At 35.9% G+C, this 22,747-nt stretch overlaps 2 protein-coding genes across 9 annotated transcripts in view; both read right to left on the reverse strand.

Moving 5' to 3' along the window:
- Nucleotides 1–4,085: 4,085 nt before the first annotated feature.
- LOC129247623 (PITH domain-containing protein GA19395) lies at nucleotides 4,086–6,790 on the reverse strand. Its single transcript, XM_054886813.1, has 5 exons — nucleotides 6,526–6,790; nucleotides 6,320–6,441; nucleotides 6,154–6,258; nucleotides 4,500–4,585; nucleotides 4,086–4,435 (listed from the first exon to the last, which is right to left on the reverse strand). The coding sequence occupies exons 1-5, from the start codon at nucleotides 6,724–6,726 to the stop codon at nucleotides 4,311–4,313; spliced, it is 639 nt and encodes a 212-aa protein (XP_054742788.1). The 5' UTR covers nucleotides 6,727–6,790; the 3' UTR covers nucleotides 4,086–4,310.
- Nucleotides 6,791–11,663: 4,873 nt separating this feature from the next.
- The window catches only part of LOC129247577 (uncharacterized), a 34,554-nt gene continuing 23,470 nt past the window's right edge, over nucleotides 11,664–22,747 (reverse strand). For 6 of the 8 annotated variants that reach the window (XM_054886755.1, XM_054886754.1, XM_054886753.1 and 3 more), the window contains exons 3-8: nucleotides 19,314–19,635; nucleotides 18,791–19,194; nucleotides 18,556–18,677; nucleotides 18,375–18,490; nucleotides 13,224–13,341; nucleotides 11,664–13,149 (exon numbers count right to left, since the gene is read on the reverse strand). In XM_054886755.1, coding sequence (XP_054742730.1) covers nucleotides 12,664–13,149; nucleotides 13,224–13,341; nucleotides 18,375–18,490; nucleotides 18,556–18,677; nucleotides 18,791–19,194; nucleotides 19,314–19,635 — 1,568 coding nt within the window. In that variant the 3' untranslated portion in view covers nucleotides 11,664–12,663. The remainder of the gene's footprint in view (nucleotides 13,150–13,223; nucleotides 13,342–18,374; nucleotides 18,491–18,555; nucleotides 18,678–18,790; nucleotides 19,195–19,313; nucleotides 19,636–22,747) is intronic. The other 2 variants (XM_054886756.1, XM_054886757.1) reach the window with 2 other exon arrangements.

Here is a 22,747-nt window from a genome sequence, read left to right on the forward strand (position 1 = left end):
TCATCCAACAGACTTAGGCATGAATAGTCTCATTGTGATACCACTGGAGCTCGTCCTTTACATTCCTGAGTCTTCTCTGAACAAACCTGTGGTTTTAATAAATTTTGTTAATTTCGACAACCTTATTTGAGAGACCTCTTCAATGCTGTCAAGAAAGACGAATCCGAGCGTGGAAAGTCTTTTGCTGTATAGAGCAATGCATGTACACAGGATGTGTTCCACGCCTTCCTCTTCTTCAATATCTTGACAGCTTCGACAAAAATCATTATGTGGTACCCCTAGTATACTCACATGCTTTCCAATTAAACAATGCCATTTTAGTACCCCTACCGTATTTCTTATATCCTGCCTCCTAACATTCAGTAGCGATTTTGTGGTACCATTTTGGCCAAGTTTGCCGCTCATTTGGGAAAAGGTGATTGGCTCCAACGGGCAATAATTTGTGGCGTTCAGCTACAGTTTTTGACGAATGTTTTACTAACATATAGGCGTCACTTTTGAAAGACCATTTATCACCCGTATGATTTTTTACTTCAGCTCTTGAATCGTTTTGGCCTTGGTGTTGACCACATTTTCACGTGGCCTCAGATGAGGAAATCCAATAGTCTCAAATCGCAAGATCTCGGCATCCTGGGAGGTTTGTTCGTAGTAGGACCATTGTCCTAATAGGATCTACGATTAAGTCAGCCCCAAAACCTTACTATGCAATTCGTTGTGAGTGCATAGTTTTTTTTTGGAATGTCATGTCGATTTTCAGTACCCCAAAAGCGGTAGTTTTGCGTGCTAACTTAACTGTTTAGTTGAAAATGTGCCTCATTGCACAATAACACAATGCGAAAAATACTTGTGGACAATTTTTTTAAAACATTTGCATTACTTTTATGCCATGTTCACCTAAGTATCACTTCAGTACCATGGGGCGTTTACTATTTTATAAAAATTGTTCAATCATTTGAATGCACTTTGTCGCATACGACTTCACGAAGATAAAGCGGATGTTAAATTTTTTAGACAGAACAAATATCCTTTTTCTAAAAACTTTATTTATTTTATTTTTAAAATAATTTATTTCGACCGAAATGCTCGCGCATGCTTTAAAGGTTGAGCTCTACATTTTTGGACAATATAAATAAATAATGTTGATAGCAATATTTATTACTTATTGTTGTTTTTGTATTATACTAAATAAAATAACAAGATTCGAGCAATCGTTCAAAATGAAAAAAAACAAAAATGAAAAAATTATAAATAAAAATAGCTTTCCACTCTTTTAACAAATCTTGCTTATTCTTCTCCTTAGCGATATATGTTCTTTAAAATATCTCTGATCTACTGCAAACTATTCATTTGAGCTAATGTGGATGCAAATAAAAATCCTAATCGTAAAAAGGAAGCACAAATTTATTAAATACAAAACCCTAATACAAATTTTACAAAATCGCCTACCATTTAATGCATCACCAATCACTTCCCAATTTTAGAAGCTTGTATATGTATGTGTATTAAATATTGAAAAATAAAAAAATAAAACAAGTATCACAAACAATTTAGAAATACAATATTTTTAAATAACCTACGCAAATTAATTAATCAACAACTCCAAATGTAAGAAAATCATAAAAGTCTCTCTCACATGTACTCTCACATATTTTCGTACATTGAGTTTGTTTTTAATTTTTTTATATTTTTTATTACAAAATTTGTGTTAAGGCTCAACTAATTGCATTGATTCATTTTTTGTACTTTGATTTAAAGGCTAGAACAAATTTCACAGCCGTGAAATGTCGCCAGCAGCACGCATTTGGCTTGCCGTAAAATGTTGCTAGCAACATCATGCAACATTGATTGCAGCATCAAGCAACATTGATTTCAAGAATCAAGAAACATTGATTGATGTTGCTAGCAACAAGTGTGAAATTGATAAGCATCGCTCCAGAATACATTTTATATTGACACAAAAAAGAAAAAAAATATAAAGAAGATTTACTTACACCTTTTGCGAAGATGTTTCGCTTAAAAATGCCATGTGTTCGGAGTATTTGAACTCGGGCGCACTTCATTCGCAACCGAATTGGTGTGAAACAATGTTGCTGGCGTCATATTGCTGGCATGCTGCGTGTACTCATTTCATGGCGTTAAGTGAGTACTATTTTGATACATACAAAATTTCACTACAATGCAATTTGCATGGATTTTGACAGCCATTCACGTGAAACGCGAACTTAGTATCATGCTTTTTAGCAAGAAAAAACTATTTTTCACCTTAATTGCAATATGTAAATTGAATAATTAAAAAAATGAGCCATATATTTCACGAATCAGCGGTGCGCTTGAAAATATGCTACTCCTATAAAATTCAATTTTTTTTTATTTTTAAATTGGATTTTTTGGGAATTTTTTTTTGCGATTCAGTGCAATAATAGCAGAACTTATTTATGGTAAACCCCTTTGCATCACCGCTCGAAATGCGCGATTTACAGGATTACCAAAATTATTTACTTTCCTTTAACAGAAAAATAATTTATTGCGAATTATTCCGCTCTTGGTGATAAGAGGTAGTTTTTGTTCGCGGCTTATTCCATCGAATGATGCAAAAGAATTTATTAAATTGTTTGCTAAAGTTTTAGATTTATTGGAGGTTTGCACTTCGACATCCATTTTTGTTAAGTTAACAGCTAACAATTAATGGCGCAACAAGTTTAATTCAAATAAATAAATACGTAATAATTTCATGTTTTTTTACAAAATATTTCACCTATTTACTTACTTCAAATATTTATGTGGATATCGCATTTTATGGTTTATAAGTCCACATAAAACATAAATAAAGTCATGTTTAAATTCATAAAAATAAAATAAATGTAAATAAAATCGAAATCAATTATTTTTGGAAATAGGCATAATAACTTTAGATTTTTTTTAATTTTTTCTTAATTTTTTTTTTTTAATCAAAGTCTGAAATATATCGAAACACATCAAAATTTGTATGACTTTTGCACCGCCATCCAACTATAATTCAGAAAAATTCTTTAAAATACAAAAATAATACATATACACTTGCTACATGCAACACATTCACATTCAAAGATGCGATTTACAATATATACTTACATACATAAAAGGGGAAAATAGTGAAAACACAAGTACATCCAAATCAGTGTTTTGGAATAAAATATACATACATACATAATATTAAAGCAAAATAAAAAAAATGAAACAAAAAAAAGGAGGAAAGCATACATTTATACATATAAATATATTTAAAATAATGTAAATATTAAATTTCTGTACAGTAAAAATTTGCATATACACGCTTACGCACACCGCCAAGTCCACAAACATACTTACATATTTGTATATGGTATGCGTACGCGTGCAACATATAAATATACATACATATGTATATGTACTATATATTATACATACTCGTACATGTATGTATGTAGGCGCTTAAATATTCATATACTACATACACACATATTAGTAAATTAATAATAAAAAATTACTGAATTTTAAATAAAGATAAATACAAAAAGAAAAAAAATATTTTCGACTTTGCCGAATCCTACGAATCCATATGCCTAACACACACATAACTAATAAAATAACATACATACTAGTACATTTATACATACATACATACATAGTTATGCTGTTTGTACTTACACGTATAAGAAAAACCAGAAGTGTGCGAGGCAAATGGTGACCAGCCATTAGCGTACACATAGTAAAAGAAATATTAAAATTAAAAATTAAATAAAAATAATAAAACAGTTGTATGCAAAAATTTACTCAGAAACATGCTAAGTAATAATAATAATCAGCAAAAACATTTCGGATCAATAAAAAGAGCAAAATTACATACATTAAAAAAAACAAAATTAGAACAAATTGAAGTATGTTTACACGAAAGAGTATAGAACGGCATACACTCAAATAAGTAATAATAACTAAAAATTAATAAAAAACACGTGATTCGAAAACCCCATTGTGTAAGCGAACAACAAAATAAGATAATAATGATAATGAAAAATAGTGAATAGATTATCTTAAAAAATAAAATTATTAAAAATATTAACGAAGAATTTCACAAAATTCTAATTGACTTTTATTCACATTTCATCTGTGTTTTAATGGTAATTTAAAAATTTCATTATGTTTATTTTTCATAGTACGCCTGCTTGCAGCTTAACAATATTTCATGTACTCGTATTTCTTTCTTTTATATTCTTTTAAATTATGATTCGTATCAAAAATTGCAACATATTAGTTAGTTTTCAACTCTTTTGAGGTAAAATTAAATCACTTTATTATTGTATTGTGCGATTCACCGAATCGTATGCATCAGTTTTATGGTCGCTGACATTTGGACGCGCTTCATAAGTGCATATTGTCACTCCATGGTAATGCGCCTCACTGAACTCGCCACGCAGACCTGTGTGAGTAATAACATAAGTGTGTAGGAAGTATGTGCAGTGGATATGTTTTTAGATGCTTACCGATATAGTAGATACGTGTTGAATCATCACCGAAATTAGAAGGAAAATGTAACGATAAATGGTGGACTGATGAGAAAGTAACCACTCTGGAAAATACAGAAGGCGGTTGTTGTTGTTTTTTTACAAATACATGCGCACATTGGTTTTAAGCCTCCGTTGGCCACCTGGGTCTGGTCTTTCCGACTTTAGACGTGCATTTAACATATTTCTACTTGAACTTCCAGGTAGCTGCCTAAAATTTAATTTTCTATCCATATATGGATATAACCTTTTAAAAAGGACCCTCGAATAGGACGAATAAAGGCCAGACCCGGGTGCTCAACTGGAGGTTTAAAAAAAAGGTGTCCAACGGACGGTTCATAACATTAAATATACGAAAATGGCTTACTATGAAGTTGATAAAAATAGGTTTATATCACTTTTTTCGATCTTCATGGGATTGCGCATATTCACTGGGTCGCTTAAAATTTATTAGCTAAAATTGTCAACAGCGCACTCATAAATCATAAAAATTATCATCTAACGCTTCTCTACCTTAACCTATGCCGTCAAAACAGTATGTTTCCTGACCTACCGTTAGATGTCATTAAAGATATTCACGTTCCCATGACAGTCGGTTCTACGTTACTGGAACGGCCCGGATTTATATCTGGCCGCTCGTACATGTATGGAGAAAATGTTTCCGACAACTAAACGGGGTCGGACCATAGGGAGAGGGTCATTAGATGAATAGTAGACAAGTAGTGGTAAGGTTCAACGGTCAAAAAATTGTTAGATTGCTAACAGTCATTGATGGGATGAAATTTGAGTCAATCCAGTACGTAGATCCGACTGTAAGAATGAGTAGAGCTGCTTTTTATAGTTTTGGTATAATATTAAGTCCGTAATTTCTCTGTTCATTGAGATGCCTACGATTGACCAATACAAAATTTCATTTTCATATTTAAGCGCACATTAATGACCGCCAGTGGACGAAGCTTCAAACCTACCCAAAACACTGCCATTCAGACAGCGACGGGACGCCTCCGGACACCTACATGACGAGGCTCAGATGCTCCCTGTGAAAGAGCACAACAAACTGCTCAGCAAGCAGTTTCTGATAGGTTGCTACCGTAGGTTTCACCAGACACGCTTGAACCGGAGTCGCCTCCCAGGTATTACGCTCAATTCCGCCGACGAGATCCAGGGCAAAACAGATCGACAATTACTGGATCGGATAGTGTACAGACAGACCAAAAAACGGCATTCATCGGGAGACATTTACCACCTTCTTAAGCTCCCGACCCTTGAATGCCGTTATCGAAGTCCAACCACCACCCGTAGCAGACGAAGAACTTTAGTTCCCCGAGAGTTCGCGTAACCTTGGCACAATTACATTCAGGATACTGAAGCAGGTTAAGTTCCTAGTTATTGAGAATTGACCCCGACATACTAAACATAGTATGTCCAGCATGTGAAGGCACTTTACACGACACTAACCACCTTTTCACATGTCCTATCAAAACCACTCATCTAACACTTCACTCCCTCTGGACCCAAACTGTCGAAACAGCAAGTTTCCTGGACCTACCGTTAGATGAGCTAGACAAAGGCGACCGGTGATCTACATAACTCTCAACAGGGTTATGTGTAATTATAATTTAATTTTACTTACTTTGGCGAATACTCAATTTCTCCTCGCACATCTCTTGACAATTCAAATTCCTGATCGGCTTTGATACGTGCATCGTCGAATGTCATTTTAGGCCGATTTTTGAAGCTATTGAAAAAATCAAATTCGCAACCCTCATTCTAAAACATTTAAGTTACAGATTACTTACAGCCTTACTTTGTTTGGATGTGTGTTGTCATTAGCGCCCACTATAATGATGCCCTTCAGCTTGATATTGCCGGTAAATGGTATGTTGAACAACAACTCCTCATCCACATCGCTTTGCACGTACTACAATTCATTATAGTATTTATAACCGATCGGGAATTAGCCTTATACTATTATTTGACACTTGGTGGTTAATGATAAGCTTACCTCTGTGTGGTCCAGCCGATTTTCATAAGCCTTAAATACTTTCTTGCCGGTACCTTCGCTTTCCTCATTCAAACACTCCAAATTGTCCAAATCGATTTTTTTAAATAGCGAATATTCGATTCCCATTTCCAAGGCATGGTCTATGTCGGTGGCTTCGTGGCCACAGTCCTGTCCATGATTATGCGAATGGCCGTGAGGCATCCTTATTTCATATGGTTTAAAACGCTTCAAAATTTGCTAATCACTATCTCTCATAAACAAACAGTTGCTTCTTCGAAGGAGTACCATTCACAATAGTGGCATTACAGCTGATTGATATCACTTTTGATAATTAACCGGATGATAAATATTGTTATTAATTAAATAATAATTTAAATAATAAAATAAAATAAAGTAAATTGAGATCAAATAAAATAAATTGTAATAAAACAAAATGGCTTAAAGTAAAATAAAATAAAATAATAGCGCAGGACGTAGTAGCCAGTGCTCTAGTTTATAAGTGGAATAATTACTTATAGTTATAACTTTCTTAATAAATAAATAAAACACATAAAATAAAGAAGAATAAAATGAAAAAGGAGAAAGAAAATAAGATAAAAAGTATCTAAAAGAAATTCATATGTGTAGTCTGTGTTCAGATGTTTGGAAGCTCAGGTCGTGCTCACGGGGTAGGGGTCCACCCTACCAGAATAGCTCAAGCAAGGACAACATTTTCAAAAACTGCACAAAAGAACTTTGTGAATGGCCATTTACTTCAGGAAACTAAACATCCACCTTCAGGGGAGCTAGGTCTACAAAAATGTTTGCCGTTATTTTTTTGCATATATTTTTTGAACACATCATACCTATATTGTATAATATTTGACATATGTATAAGCACAGCACCACGTTGAAGTCACCGCAAATAATAAATGGGATACAAATAACACCAGGTTGGTGTCACCGGACGTGAAACCAATTAAAAAGGCCATAAATTTAGTTTGGAAAAATACTTTTATTCAATTCAAAGTAAAGAATGTGAAAAAATAATACAAAATTAAGAATCAATTTACTTTTGCTCGATATTATCACCTTTTGCCTTGACTATGGCCTTGAGATGGTCCAGAAACGAATCGTAAGCTGCCCGCATGTGACTTGCAGTTATTTTGTGGACGTTATGAAGTTCGGAACGTTGTCTATTAGCCATCCTTGGTTCACCCGAGCTTTGTAAGACAGTGCCGAGTCCTCTTGAAACGTCCATGGTCCGCCACCGAAATGTTTGTCTGCCCACCGGCTCAAAGCGACCTCCCGACTACTTTTCCGATAATATTTCATTTGCATTTACCTTGACGTCAGGCTCGATGAAAATCATTGGAGAGGGCCCATCTGCGGTTACAGCGCCTAAGCCATTACCAGTGGTGGGTGCTGCCTCCTGGGGGCCAAATTCTCATATGAACGGAGTTCTCGTTTTGGGAGTTTACGAATTGCTCAATTTGAAAAATTTTCTCGTCAGAAAACACAATGTTCGGAAATTGACCACTTTCGGCCAAGCGAAGCAACTTCTTCGCTCTCTCAAGTCTGAATTGTTGCTGTTTTGGTGTGACATCATGCGCTTTTTGTATATTGTAAGGCTTGACTTTGAGAACATTTTTCAGTATGCGGCGGATGCCATGTTCAGATATTTTCAGTTCTTTCGCCATTTGATTGGCACTTCGTCGGGGATTTCACTTAAGTCGCTTCTTCACTTTTTAAACCATTTCACGTGACGTTGCAGTCTTTTGATAACCACCTCCATGGCGTTTCGCGATTCTACCAGTATCATTGTAACAAGTAATGCTGCGATTAACAAATACTTTTTTTACTTTAAGGTGCACGAACAATCGCTGGTTGTTATTTCCCAGTCAAATGTAATGCAATCAGACTTTTACGTTTGAAATCCATTACTGATTTTCTTTTTTCGCGTTTACTCTCGGCAAAATGCTTTCGCGCACTTGTAAACAGTACTCTGAACTGCTATTGTGCCAACGAGCGGTTTGAAGTTGGTTACACTTCGAGCATAGAAGACTAGATGGGAAACTCTTTTTCTCGTGAGAGCGCTGAAAAATGTGCATTTTTTATAACATTTGCCAATATTGCCATACCGGTAGAAACATGAATTGGGTATTTTTTGAAAAACAATTGGGAGTTTTTAGTTTCCATACCACCATTGAGGTTAGTATTTAGTGTGCGGTTGCCCAATAGCCTTATATCACCCGTATACACCTACATATACTAAAAATAAGCACAGTCCGTATGAAATATGTACATAAATAACCAAAAAATTTAAAAATTTATATGTTAATGAAATTATTTAAAACTGATATTCAAAAGTAATGTAATAATAATAAAGTAATGAAACCGAAAAACATAAGTTATAAGTAAAAACTTGACATATTGCGATTTTTTAATATAACACAGAAAGTGGGTAACAAAAAAAAAAAAAAGAATTCTCAAACAACGAACAGAATAAGTTAAAGCAGATTACCTTACCTTTCAATTCCCTTACCTACGCTTTTCAACCATAGAATATTTACGTATATACAAATTTACATAAACCAACACACAGTTTTCAATAAAATTACATTATGTACATAAGACTAATTAAAAGTAGAAGTCGAAAAGGATATAACGAGCTTTGGATTCTACAAACTCACATCAATTCAAATTATTACATTTCAATTGAATTAATTTTAAAACAAATAACACTGTGGTACAAAAAAAAAGTTGCAAAAAAACTTTGAATCGGACATGGTGAGGGTTGTAGCTTATGAAAAACTGAAAAGAATGGTATGTATTAAATTTTGAATACACCCTCAAAATCTCGTTTTAGAGCCAAAAAACCGTTTTTAGGCATATTCATGTACAAAATACATCGTATCTTTGTCATTTTTTGACGAAATTAAAAAAGTTTTTTTTCATTTTCCACCTAAAAGCTTAAGCTTTCCAACCGTGAAAGAATTTTTTTATTATCTTTTGAATTCATGGAGATAGAGACCAAAAACTTTCAAAAAATTTGATTTTTTTACTTATTTTTCAACTTTAAGACTAGTTGGTAGCTTTCATTTTATATAAAACATCTATTTTCTCTTACTACATCAAAAGTGTATTTAATTTTGCTTTTAATGACCCCTAATTCAAAAGAATTCCTTAGAAATTATCCAAGGAATTGCGTTTATAAGATTATAGTCACTTTACTAATTTTACAAGTAATGTGATATTTTTTCTATTCTTACTTCCTCGTATTTTTTTTTGCATTTTATGCACTTTTCTATACTTTTTCCACAAAATTATCAGTGTGTAGAGTTTAATAATATGTTTATCTGATACTATAGAATAATAATAAATTTTCCCTCCATCTTATTGAGGGAAATGCATTGAGGGAATCTCTGTTTTTTCATACTTATTCGGTGCTCGACTATCCCACTCACAAAAATAGTATAGATTTTTGGTATATCCTTCTTGCATGCCGAACAAAATTGTTAAAACTTTTAAATCTGCAACAATTCGCCACTTATGCTCATTATATTTTATCATTTGAAGTATTTTCTCCATTGTAGCATAGGACTCCTTCATCAATCAATAAAACGGAACTGTCATGTCGTTTATGTGCTAAAGATACAAAAAACGTGTGATCAGAAATGATTTGCGAAAATTGAAATAGCTTTTGCTACATTTGCGGCTGGTTTATAGATAAGAAGCATCGTTTAAAATTTGAAAACAATAAAGCAATGGTTCTAGTGTATAATGAAATTTTTAACCGCGCATACGTAACTAGTAAATGGTATGAACCAGAGTATATTTGTGTGGCTTGTTCTTCAAAATTAAAACTAGCAAAATCAAAAAAGAATAACAATCATCTACAACTTTTGAGTCCAATGATATGGAAAAATCAAACTTATCATAAAGAAGAAGATTGCTATTTTTGCCAAACAAATGTTACTGGTCACCATTACAAAACACGTTGTAATATAAAATATGCTGATGTTCTGACCGTAACAAAACCTGTGCCAGTAGCCGTTGACAAGATGGATATACCAAAAATCTATACTATTTTTGTGAGTGGGATAGTCGAGCACCGAATAAGTATGAAAAAACAGAGATTCCCTCAATGCATTTCCCTCAATAAGATTGAGGGAAAATTTATTATTATTCTATAGTATCAGATAAACATATTATATTATTAAACTCTACACACTGATAATTTTGTGGAAAAAGTATAGAAAAGTGCATAAAATGCAAAAAAAAAAATACGAGGAAGTAAGAATAGAAAAAATATCACATTACTTGTAAAACTAGTAAAGTGACTATAATCTTATAAACGCAATTCCTTGGATAATTTCTAAGGAATTCTTTTGAATTAGGGGTCATTAAAAGCAAAATTAAATATATTACATTTTTGATGTAGTAAGAGAAAATAGATGTTTTATATAAAATGAAAGCTACCAACTAGTCTTAAAGTTGAAAAATAAGTAAAAAAATCAAATTTTTTGAAAGTTTTTGGTCTCTATCTCCATGAATTCAAAAGATAATAAAAAAATTCTTCCACGGTTGGAAAGGTTAAGCTTTTAGCTGGAAAATGAAAAAAAAAAATTTAATTTCGTAAAAAAATGACAAAGATACGATGTATTTTGTACATGAATGTGCCTAAAAACGGTTTTTTTGGCTCTAAAACGAGATTTTGAGGGTGTATTCAAAATTTAATACATATCATTCTTTTCAGTTTTTCATAAGCTAGAACCCTCACCATGTCCGATCCAAAGTTTTTTTGCAACTTTTTTTTTGTACCACAGTTATAAACATTTCAATACGTTATTTCTCCATTAAGCAAAAACGAACTGTTTTCGTCAGTTATTTTTGGCGCGTTTCTTTTGGCAGTCTGCCATTTCGCCTATCAGCTGTTCAAAATCCCATAATGTGTGAGTGCTGCCAAGTTTTGAAACGTCCTCATGGGCGCGCTCTCTCTCAAAATGAAAAAGTTTCCCATCTTATTATCTATGACTTCGAGTGCCGGACCTTGTATATTCGCCTTGGTACAGCTATTCTCGAGTTTTGCGAACCGAAAAAAAGGCTTTCAAATTATTAATTAGTATAGATTTGGTTCCACTGATTGAGTCAATACATTTGTAGGTTTTGTATTATTTATTTTTATTTTATTGTTTTGTTTTATTATTAACAAACTATCGAATTTCGTGTTTATATAAAATTGTTTACTTAATATTGCTACAGTTATAAATTCATGTCACAATTAGAGATGCCATCCGCCGCACATTTTTAGTTGTTCCTTCCACATTGCCAGCACTTTTTTCTTTGAGATATTACATAATCGAGTTGTGGAGTATTTTTCTTTATTTTTATCATTTTTAATTTTACTGTTTTGTGTTTTGTATACGTTTATATATATGACGATATGTTAAAGTTGTTTTTCTAAAGTTATTTTCAGATTTTTTTGTTTTACTTTGACTCCTTCCTCGTTACAATTAAAGTACTACTATTTTAGTTATATAACATGTGCTGTATGCTAAGACATACTATTAATATACCATAGAGAAATCCATTAAATCACTAATGCGAAGCACAAGAAAAGATCTCACAACTACCAAAAGAATTTCTTTATATCCAGCTCATAGATTTTTAATTCTATTTAACATTGTTTTGGGAAATTTTCTAATTTAATGTTTGAAATTGCATATAAGTTTTTATTCTCAAATTATTTTTCATATACTTGATATGGTTTTCGCTTGCTTATTTCAATATTTGCAGTATACTTTATAATTTCACTCTTCATTTACTTTCTTTTTTCTCTCTCCGCCGTGTTTTCTTTTTTCTCTCTTTGTTTTCAAAGAATTAGAATCAAAAATTTACAAACTTATATTAAAATATGTTCGAACAATAGCATAGAATTAACAAAATGTAAATCAATCTATACACACAATGACATTGCCGTGGTTCTCTGCCTGCTCGCTTGGACCACATTTACACAAGTAATATTTATCTAATCATATTTGCCTTTCGAAAATATAATCTCAACTACTACGTATTTCTGGCCTATTCCATATGTATGCATGTATGTATGAATGCAATCAACCAATGCAAATAGTTTTAATTCACTGCTGTTAGCATCTATTGTGGAAGTTCATAAATCTGGACGGGTAGTGCCTTCGGCGTTATAATCTCATCATCGAATTCGTCATCCTGATCGCCAATAATGTAATCGCCATTTCGCTCTGAAAAGAAGATATCGAAAAACAAAGAACCTAAAAAAGGCGCATCACTAGACACTTTAGTGCACAAACACTCACGTCCACCACCGCCGCCACTACCATTGGGGTCTGATCTCGTTTTTGTCGACTTTGAAACATATTCACGCAGCAGATGTGCATAGAGTATATCATCGATGTAGAACATTGTTCCCAAATTGTAGACGAATACTTCGTGTTCGGTAATCTTGGCGTTATTAACGCTGGTTGCATTGCTTCCCGGATTGCGTGTGATTTTAATATGGCCGCCACCAATAGTTTCGAATACCTCGTTGTCCCGCAGATCACGATCGTACAGACGTCCGCGCACAAAGTGATTCAGCAGCATTTTGATGCCGCGTGGTGAGGCCTTTTAGGATAAATAAAAAAATTAATAAAAATATTTTGAAAAATTATGCAACTGATTCTTGGAAGACTGCATACCATGACATCATCGGAGAGCCTATCAAAACCAAGTCGTTCAAAAGCTCTATCCTCTGGCACAAAGAATGTGTAATTAGCGCCGGAAACATGTGGTGCTATTTCGGCATTGTTCAAATATCTGTAATAGAAAAGAAACGTAGCGCAAAGTGTAATTGAGGAAACAAGCAAAAAGTTTATTTGGTTAAGTCATTGCTACAGCAATACTAAGTTTTAAAAAATTGAAATCACCAGGTCCTGACAACATCATTCCAGCAGAACTTCAAGAAGGACTGGGAGTTCTACTGCCTTGGTTAACAAGGATCTTTAACAAGTGTTTAAATCTCTCTTACCTTCCGACAATTTGGAAGAAATCGAAGGTATATAATATTCATTCCGAAAACGGGGAAGCCTTCACACTGCAAACCAAACGACTTCAGGCCCATTAGCCTAACCTCTTTTTGCTTAAAGGCTTTTGAAAAAGTCTTAGATGAGCAAATCAAAACCCAACTTGATACTAAGTTGATATCTGAGGCACAACATGCCTACACTAAAGGGAAATCGACTGAAACGGCACTTCATTCACTGGTGCAAACAGTGGAAACTTCCCTTCACAATAAGGAGTACTCTGTTGTCGCATTTATGGACATAGAAGGTGCTTTTAATAATATTGAACCCAACGCTATTTTGTCTGAAATTGCCAAATTGGGTATTAATTACTCCATCCGAAAGATGATCGAACAAATGCTCCAAAACAGAAGAATCACTTCAGAGCTTGGGTTAAGCCGCATGAGAATGTACGCCGTCAAAGGCACTCCTCAAGGCGGAGTACTTTCACCCCTTCTCTGGAATCTCGCTGTAAACAGTTTGCTTCGAAATCTCGAAAAAGCAGGCTGCAAGGTTGTAGCCTATGCAGATGATATTGCTCTCTGCGTGTCAGGCAAACACCTGAATACCCTCACTGAGCTCATGCAACGCTCAATCAATATTCTGTCAAAATGGTGCACCGAATGCGGACTAAATGCGAATCCAGAAAAGACAGATCTTGTTCTCTTCAGTAGGAAACAACAATCTCCTCCACTGCAAACAATAACTTTAAAAGGGGAATCATTACTCCTATCTGATTCAGCTAAATATCTAGGAGTTATTCTAGATAGGAAGTTGAGTTGGAAATTGAACATCGAAAACAGATGTAAAAAAGCTTTCATAGCTCTTTATACTTGTAAGAAAGCTATAGGCAAAACCTGGGGTTTTTCACCTCGGATCATTTATTGGATATATACCTCGATCATCAAACCGATACTCTTCTACGGTGTGGTTGTATGGTGGACAGCACTCGAAAAACGGTGTAGAGCAGCCACAATTGATCGAGTTCAAAGAACAGCCTGCCTTCTGATAACAGGATGCTTAAGTGCAACACCTACTAAGGCTCTAAACACGTTGCTTCACTTGTTCCCTATCGATCTGGCTGGCAAAGCGATTGCAGCGAAAGCAGCGACACGCAATGCTATATCGAAATGGAATAAGTATCTTGGCCATTTGGCCATACTGAACAGGAACACTGTTATCTCGTCCGACATAGACTATCATGTAAGTCTTCCATCACCACCCTTGCTATTCTCCTGTTCACTCCCAACTAGGGAAGAATGGAAGACAAATCTAACCGAAATCGATGGCCCTCGGATTATATATACAGATGGTTCAAAACAAGACGGCAAAGTGGGATTTGGAATCTTTTCCAATTCCCCTCACATCAATGTATCATTTAGATTACCCGACTACTGTAGCGTATTCCAAGCGGAAGTATGCGCTATCTGGTATGCTGCGAAAACTCTCTTAGAAAATAGAATATCACTAGAGGATATCCGCTTCTTCACCGACAGTCAAGCGGCCGTTGTGGTTCGATCCTGTCTCTTATCTCTTAACGAGATAAGTGTTCAGAATTCCGTCCAAGTTATCTGGATACCGGGTAACAGTGGATTCGAAGGTAACTGCAAAGCTGATGAGCTCGCAAGAGCTGGAGCTGCGCAATCAAATGTTAGTAACTTACCCACAATCCACATTCCGCTCTCAACATGTAAATTGCTCATTGATCGAGAATTTCACAGCATTGCTGATCGGAGGTGGCGAGTGGAAACTACTTGCGTTACGACCAGACAAATCTGGCCATCCTACAATCTGAAACAAACAAAAACCCTTATAACTCTTTCGAAACACGAACTAAGGCATATAATATCTCTCATCACCGGCCACTGCCTTTTGGGCACTCACGCACGTCGGCTCGGGGTTCCTCAAAACGACCTGTGCAGATACTGCGAGGATGAAGATGAGGAAGTATCGAGCAGACATTTGCTGTGCAGTTGTCCCGGTCTAGCCAGAAGTCGACTCGCTCTTCTTGGCTCTCCAACAATTGACAATCTTTCAGTACTCTCGAACCTGAAAATCGAATCTCTCATCAAATTCTCGAAACGAATTAATATCTTTGACCAAAATCTACAATAAAAATCTCGGTTAGGTGGGAAAATCATTCAAAATAATGAGCTCTAGGGCAACACAACGGACCCAACTTGCGGTCTATGTGGCACTCCGATGCGGGGTCACCCTTAAACCAACCAACCCAAGTCATTGCCAATTAAAATTTTAAGACTAAATAACTGTAAAAATTATAAAAGATTCCGTAAATATGCTCTGCATAATAGGAATATTATTCTGTTGTTACTAAGTGAAAGCAGCGTCAAAGTTTATAACCCCTCTGCTATTAGCGGTACGAATACTTATTGCGTGCCTGTAAGTGCTCAGAAAGCTGGAATATATGAAATGTGTTATAGCCTATTTACGTCTCTATTTCTTTCTTACGCTTATTAACTTAAAACCTCTAGGGATAAGTCTATCTTGAGCTAATAATAATTCTACGCAGAGGTTCCCTCCTCCATCTGACCCATTTAATTTAATTTATTTAATTCCAATATTGCCGATGTATTATGGTTCATGATTTTAGGGCAAATAAGAAAAATATAATGCATGCATGCAATTTTGCAACCCTTTTAACACACCACCTTGATCAAAAAGTTCCCGGAATATATTCAGAAAATTCCAAATAAAAGTTTATTCCTCAAAAGTGATATTATCGCCTTCAAAGTACTCCCCATCAACTCCAACGTTTAATTCAGCTTTCGAAACATTTCTAGAGCTACATTTTCGGTATAGCCATCCGGGTCGTCTTCGATTGTTCCATTACTTCCTTTTGTCTGTTAAAACACCGAAGTGGTGGTAGTGGTTTGTTGATGAGATCAATCAGAAAACAATCAGAAAATCGCAGGGAGCCATATCAGGTGAATTCGATGGCTGTTGTTGGATGGCATTCGTTTCGTTCTTGGTCAAAAATTGATGGATAATGATGACACTGCGCGGCGGTGCCTTCTCATAGTGCAAAATTCACGAGTTGTTCTCCCACAAATCCATTATTTTTTGGCGCACTGCTTCACGCAAACGTCTCATGACTCCAATATAATAGTCCGTATACCGTTGTAGTTAGCAATGACGATACAATTTTGGTAGGAATTTTTTTCGCAGAAGTGGCAACCTAACAAAAAACCGAACTCAAATCAGTTGACTTAGAGCATCACCTGGCGGTTGTTCCGGAACCTTTTGATCAAGGTGGTACTCTTATCCAAATGGTTAGTATAATAACATATGTGTGTGTTGAGATTTGATCACCCACGGAAGAATTTTTGGAACATTTTCCAAATTTTGATTTCAGTCAGTCAAAGAAAGTTCTTGCCTTGCAGGATCTTATAATTTTTTTTTATATTCTATTCTTGAAAACAATTGTATATGTTCTGAATCGTATATCAGTTAATAGGTGTATTCTGAGCTTCTCTACAGCGTGTAGGGACCTATAATTTTATGCGGCCTCAGAACGGCAAATGATTTTTGTATGAGGAGCTTTTTTCATAGCAGAAATACACTCGAAGGCTTACCCTTGTCTACCGAGGGGCTGCCGCTATTAGCAACATTTTCTATAGTTCGGTGGCTAGAACCTTACGATTAATTGTAAAAATTAGCTTCACATCAAATGGCTGTCTCAGTTAGGCCACAATTTAAGAGATAGCGCGTATAAAAGGTCCGTTTTTCTTTATGCTCAGGCAAGTTTCGGCTCAATGAGCGGAAACAGCTCAGAAGCACTGAAATGCAAAAAATACCATTTCAGAGTTATTTTAATTATTATGTACGATTATTTTTAAATCCTCTTCTTTTTGCACAAAACAGTTCACCACTCAGTTTGACAGTTTTCATGCACTACTCGAAAATGGCTAAACCGATTGGTCCCAAATTTTAATACGAGCTTCTTAAATATATTTTTTAATAATTAATCGAAGATTTTTTCCCACCAATAAATATATATATATATTTTTAAATAATTTAAGGCCGACATTTTGGTCACAAATCGATTATTTTTGAGAAACCGCCCTTTTGTCAAAAAAATGTATTTTGCTTATTTCTTCGATTAATTACTGAATTTAACATTACTTTAACGAAATCTGTTTGGCTTTTTAATTACTGGATCCAGAGATATAGTGGTCACCGCAAAACGTCTTGCTTGAGAGGAGCTCCCGGAGATCAGCTGTAGCTCCTTTCCAAATAAATGTTTTCACTAATACTAAGTCTTGAAATACAGTTAAAAGATAACATAATGTGGGTACAAATTTTTAGATCAATAAATTTAAAAGTTTTCTCAGAAAAGTTTCTAGAAAATTAGGTTTTTTCGGTCTTCTAACTGTATATAACCCCGAGAGTTGCCGAGATCTGCAGCGACTTGATGTTCTCGGCCAAATATCATGGGATAAAAAAGAAATTCGACGACGGATAGACTCTTACAAAGGCGTAGTAAATTTTATATTCAGTTTTATTCCGATTGAAAGGTGTTGGGGATGGTATTTATTGGTTTTTTTCAATTCTAATGCTCAGATCTTAAAGAGCATTTTACATATTTGAGGTTACAAAGAGCTCAACCCATTTAAAAACCTCCGATTGAAGCAATCTACGTTTACAACGTCTTTTTTCGCGAATGTGATTTAGACACAAGCTCTTTAGATCCTTATAATATACAACTAAATAGCCAAGAGCATTTTGAAAATGGCAATGAAAAATATATCAGTGGAGCTAAGGAATTACCTTGTAATTTGCGTAAATCGTTGATCACGTTCCAGTGCCAAAAAGGAATGCGACAAAAACTGAGCACCAAACCATGGAAAGGCGAGCAGCGGTGGCGTTTCTTTGTCCTTGTGCATCTGTATTAAGTAATGGACATATTATAACACACATTAAATAATAATTAGCAACCATCTCTCTCTACCTGATGCAGTTTTGAAACCACAGCTTCCGACACAAATAATACCTCGGAGATCAAGAACACTTGATTGCCATTTATCAGTGAGTAGTCGGACATAATGGATACATTGTTCACAGTTGGACCGGCTGAAATTGAGAAAAAGGCAAAAAAAAACCATTTTACATTTTACCAAATGAATTCCAACTAAAAACGGAAATAAGCAAACAAACAAACAAACAACCAAGTAAATTGCACTTACGATGTCCGCGAAAGACCACATTCTCACCGCCCAACGTTCGCACCGTCATCTGGTCGATGTTCTTCACTTCGGCCATGCGCAGTGGACGTTGTGTGGGCAGGAAGTGGTTACGCAACACACTTTCGGTGAATTCATGCACACTGAATGGATAGAAGCCCCAGTCGATGGGATGCCACCGTTGAAAAGCATTGTCGGATGGTATGAGTATCGTGTAGGAGCCATCGTCCATTATCTGTGTGAGATTACTTTTGGACAGGAAATGTTGAAAAACTTTGGTGCCACTTTTCATGCTGTTAAGGAAGGACATGAGTGGGCTGGATTTCGACTCTTTTAGTATGGGTTCGATTTTGGTATGCGCAGTGGTGGTATTGCGCATCTCCAAGCGTTGTGGTTCATTGTATCGACTGCGGGATAAGAGAAAAAATGTGAGAAAAGTTGTGCTAAGTTTTTGGTTTTTGTTTTTAGTTTGTTTGAGTAGAATTTGTTGCGAGTTTATAAGCGTTTACTTTGAATGATGTTTTACCTATTCGGTTCTTGTATGTTGCGTTTTGAGTAGGGCGATTTTCGGTCACCAAGGTAGCTATCGATGGCGATTGCCATCAAGTTTTCATTCAAGCGCATTTTGTATAAAATGAGATATCCATTGAGTAGCCACAAACTATTTTGCGACTTCTCAACTTTATATAGGTGAATCTTGTGACCATTTCCATTGCCATAGACTTCATCATCGGCCAAGTTTTCAAAAACTTTTCCTGGTATCAAATGCTCCAGCATGAACTCCTTGAGTCGCGTCTTCTCAATGGTGCGTACATCGATTTTCGGTACAATTATTGTAAATGGAGTATCTGCAAAATAAATTGGAAAAATGTATAGTGAGTATGTATAATACTTATGTTTGAGCAAACAGTGTGCTAAAATATAACATTACGTGCACAAAAAAAAAAATTAGGTTAGTTGATTTTAGCTATTCAATTGCAGACAATGTGATTCGCTTTTATGCTTTTTTTCCTTGTTCAATTCACTCGAAGAATAGAGCCTCGACAAGACTCAGTCTTGCGTTGGTTTCGTTAATATATGTATTTTGATTTCTGACAGGGTAGGTGATTAGCCTGCCGCTAGACATAAAAAGTTTGCGAATGTTAAAAATTGTTAACAGTTTTTTTTTTTCGGGCAAAGACTGTTTTAAAAATTAGACGTAAATTTTTTTATTTTCCAAAATTGAAATTTTGTAATGATCTTTATTAAACCAAATAAAACAAAATTAAGAATCAATTTACTTTTGGTCGATATGGCCACCTTTTTTTTGCCTTAGTTATGGCCTTGAGATGGAGCAGTCGCAAGCTGTCCAATTGTGACTTGCAGGTATTTTGGCCCACTCGCGGACAATGGCTTTTTTCACCACCTCGAGGCCGGTGAATCTTTTAGTTCGGACATTGCTCTCCGAAATGGCCCTAAGAGAATAATCCATCGGATTCGCGTCTGGTGAATTGAAGAGCCATTGTGTGGACGTTGTGTTTTAGTCCCTCTTGATTCACTCGAGCTTTGTGAAATGGTGACGAGTCCTCTTGAAACGTCCATGGTCTGCCACCGAAATGTTTGTCTGTCCACGGCTTCAAAGCGACCTCCAGAATACTTTCCCGATAATATTTCATTTGCATTTACCTTGACGCCAGGCTCGATGAAAACGATTGGAGAGCGCCCATTCGCGGTTACAGAGGCCCAAGCCATTAGCTATGGTTGTGTGCTCCCTCCTGGGGGCCAATCGATGACTTAAATTCTCGTATGAACGGAGTTCTCGTTTTGGGAGTTTACGAATTGCTCAATTTGAAAAATTTTCTCGCCAGAAAACACAATGTTCGGAAATTGACCACTTTCGGTCAAGCGAAGCAACTTCTTCGCTCTCTCAAGTCTGACTTGTTGCTGCTTTGGTATGAGATCATGCGCCCTTTCGACATTGTAAGACTTAAGTTTGAGATCATTTTTCAGTATGGATATTCAGTGGATGCTACGTCCAGATATTTTCAATGCATTCGCTATTTGATTGGCACTTCCTCGGGGATTTCGCTCAAGTCGCTTCTTCACTTTTTGAACCATTTCACGTGACGTTGCAGTCTTTTGATAACCTCCTCCATGGCGTTTCGCGATTCTACCAGTATCATTGTAACGAGTATTGCTGCGATAAACAAATACTTTTTTTACTTTAAGGTGCATGAACAATCGCTGATTGCGATTTCCCAGCCAAATATAATGCAATCAGACTTTTACGTTTGAAATCCATTACTGATTTTCTTTTTTCGCGTTTACTCTCGGCGAAATACTTCCGCGCGCTTGTAAACAGTACTCTGAACTGCTATTGTGCCAACTAACAGACAGCTGATGCACGGGCATCAGTTGCGCGAGCGGTATGAAGTTGGTTACACTTCGAGTGCCGGGGCCTGTAGATTAGGTGTATTTGAGTCGAGGCGTCACATACGTGCCGTTCGCCATGCCGGAATGCACCAGCCCAAGAAATACTAATGATGGCTTTGAAGTGGAACCCACAACTGTATGGACGGAGGAGTAGACCAGGAGGATCCTGGTGACGCAGCCTGCATGACGAAATAACCCGCAATGATCTTACCTAGACTCAATTGAGACAAAACGCAAGCGATAAAAATATGTAAGTGGAAATCATTAACTTTGACACTAATCGGCGCTTAAGAAATCTATAATAATAGCAATAGGTAAATGCAGAAAATAAAAGGAATTTAAATTAATTGAGTTAATTCAAATGCGCCCTTATCTTTTCGATACAAGCTTGAAAGAGTAGAGAACGAAACGCTAGGCTGAAACAAGTTGTCCTGAAAAATGAATGTGCGCCCCGATCTCGATGTTGTGGTTCACAATTGGCAGTGTAGTAGGTTAAATTCTTATCTATTAAGAATTGACTCGACATACTAAACATATGTATGTCTAGCATGTGAAGTCAACCCGCACGACACTAACCACTTTTCACATGCCCCTTCAAACACACTCATCTAACATCCCTCTCCCTCTGGACCCAACCTGTCGAAAGAGCAAGTTTCCTGGGCCTACCGTTAGATGAGCTAGACGAAAATGACCGCTGATCTACATAACACTGACAGGGTTAAGTGTACTGCTACAAAAACAACAACCACAACCATAAAATCTATTAAAACCATTTTTTTGCGTCAATAAGCATTGGTTGGTTAGTTTAAGTGGTAATTCAGTTGGTTTAAGTCCTGAATCCAACTAGGGCTTCCGCACCATTTTGTTGCTACATCCTCGCTACCAACTTGTTTATTTACAGCATGACTATATCCAGTATGTTCAGAAACCTTATCAGGTTGTTGACATCTAAGCCAGACAGTTGTTCGTGACTCTCGAACACCGGTTTGTACAGGGTTAACATTCTGCCCTTCCATAGGGCAGGGCATTCGCAGAGGAAACGGAAGATTTTTTCCTTTTTCTCCGGTTGTTTGCAACTGTGATAGTGTGTGTTGTGAGGGATGCCCGTTATGACTGCCGTTAGTCTCCAAGCGTCCCGTTGTTTCATGTTTATCAATGTTGACGTTTGCTTAAGGTTGTGGGTGGGCCATAACGTTCTGCTAATTTTACATTTCGGCAGCTCCAACACCAGTAAGCATTACTTTTATGATATATTTGACAACCAACAAAAATCTATTTATACACACGAAATATAATATTTGCTTTCACGATAAGAACATCTGTTCTTTTTATATGGGGCAAGACTTTTATTATGGCACCACGGTACGTTTTCCACGTCAAAGGACTAAATGTGACCGGCCTATTAGCTTTACTATTCGTGCGGGTTTTTTAAGCCTCTTCTTTTCGCCAAGGGTATGCAAATGGCGAATAGATGAAGCAACTGGTATAAATGAACATATCTTGGCAACGCTGGAATAGAGCTGCCTTAAATTACACCAAATAAATTTG

This window comes from Anastrepha obliqua, chromosome 5, assembly GCF_027943255.1.
Source record: "Anastrepha obliqua isolate idAnaObli1 chromosome 5, idAnaObli1_1.0, whole genome shotgun sequence".
Classification (NCBI taxonomy): Eukaryota; Metazoa; Arthropoda; class Insecta; order Diptera; family Tephritidae; genus Anastrepha; species Anastrepha obliqua.

What these genes read in the sequence shown, in the direction of transcription:
- LOC129247623 (XM_054886813.1), bottom strand. Translation starts at nt 6,726, where the DNA reads ATGCCTCACGGCCATTCGCATAATCATGGACAGGACTGTGGCCACGAA. An exon ending in CATCCAAACAAAGTAAGGCT is followed by an intron (nt 6,259 to 6,319) that starts GTAAGTAATCTG and finishes TTTTTTCAATAG; the next exon opens with CTTCAAAAATCGGCCTAAAA. An exon ending in GAAATTGAGTATTCGCCAAA is followed by an intron (nt 4,586 to 6,153) that starts GTAAGTAAAATT and finishes TGTATTTTCCAG; the next exon opens with AGTGGTTACTTTCTCATCAG.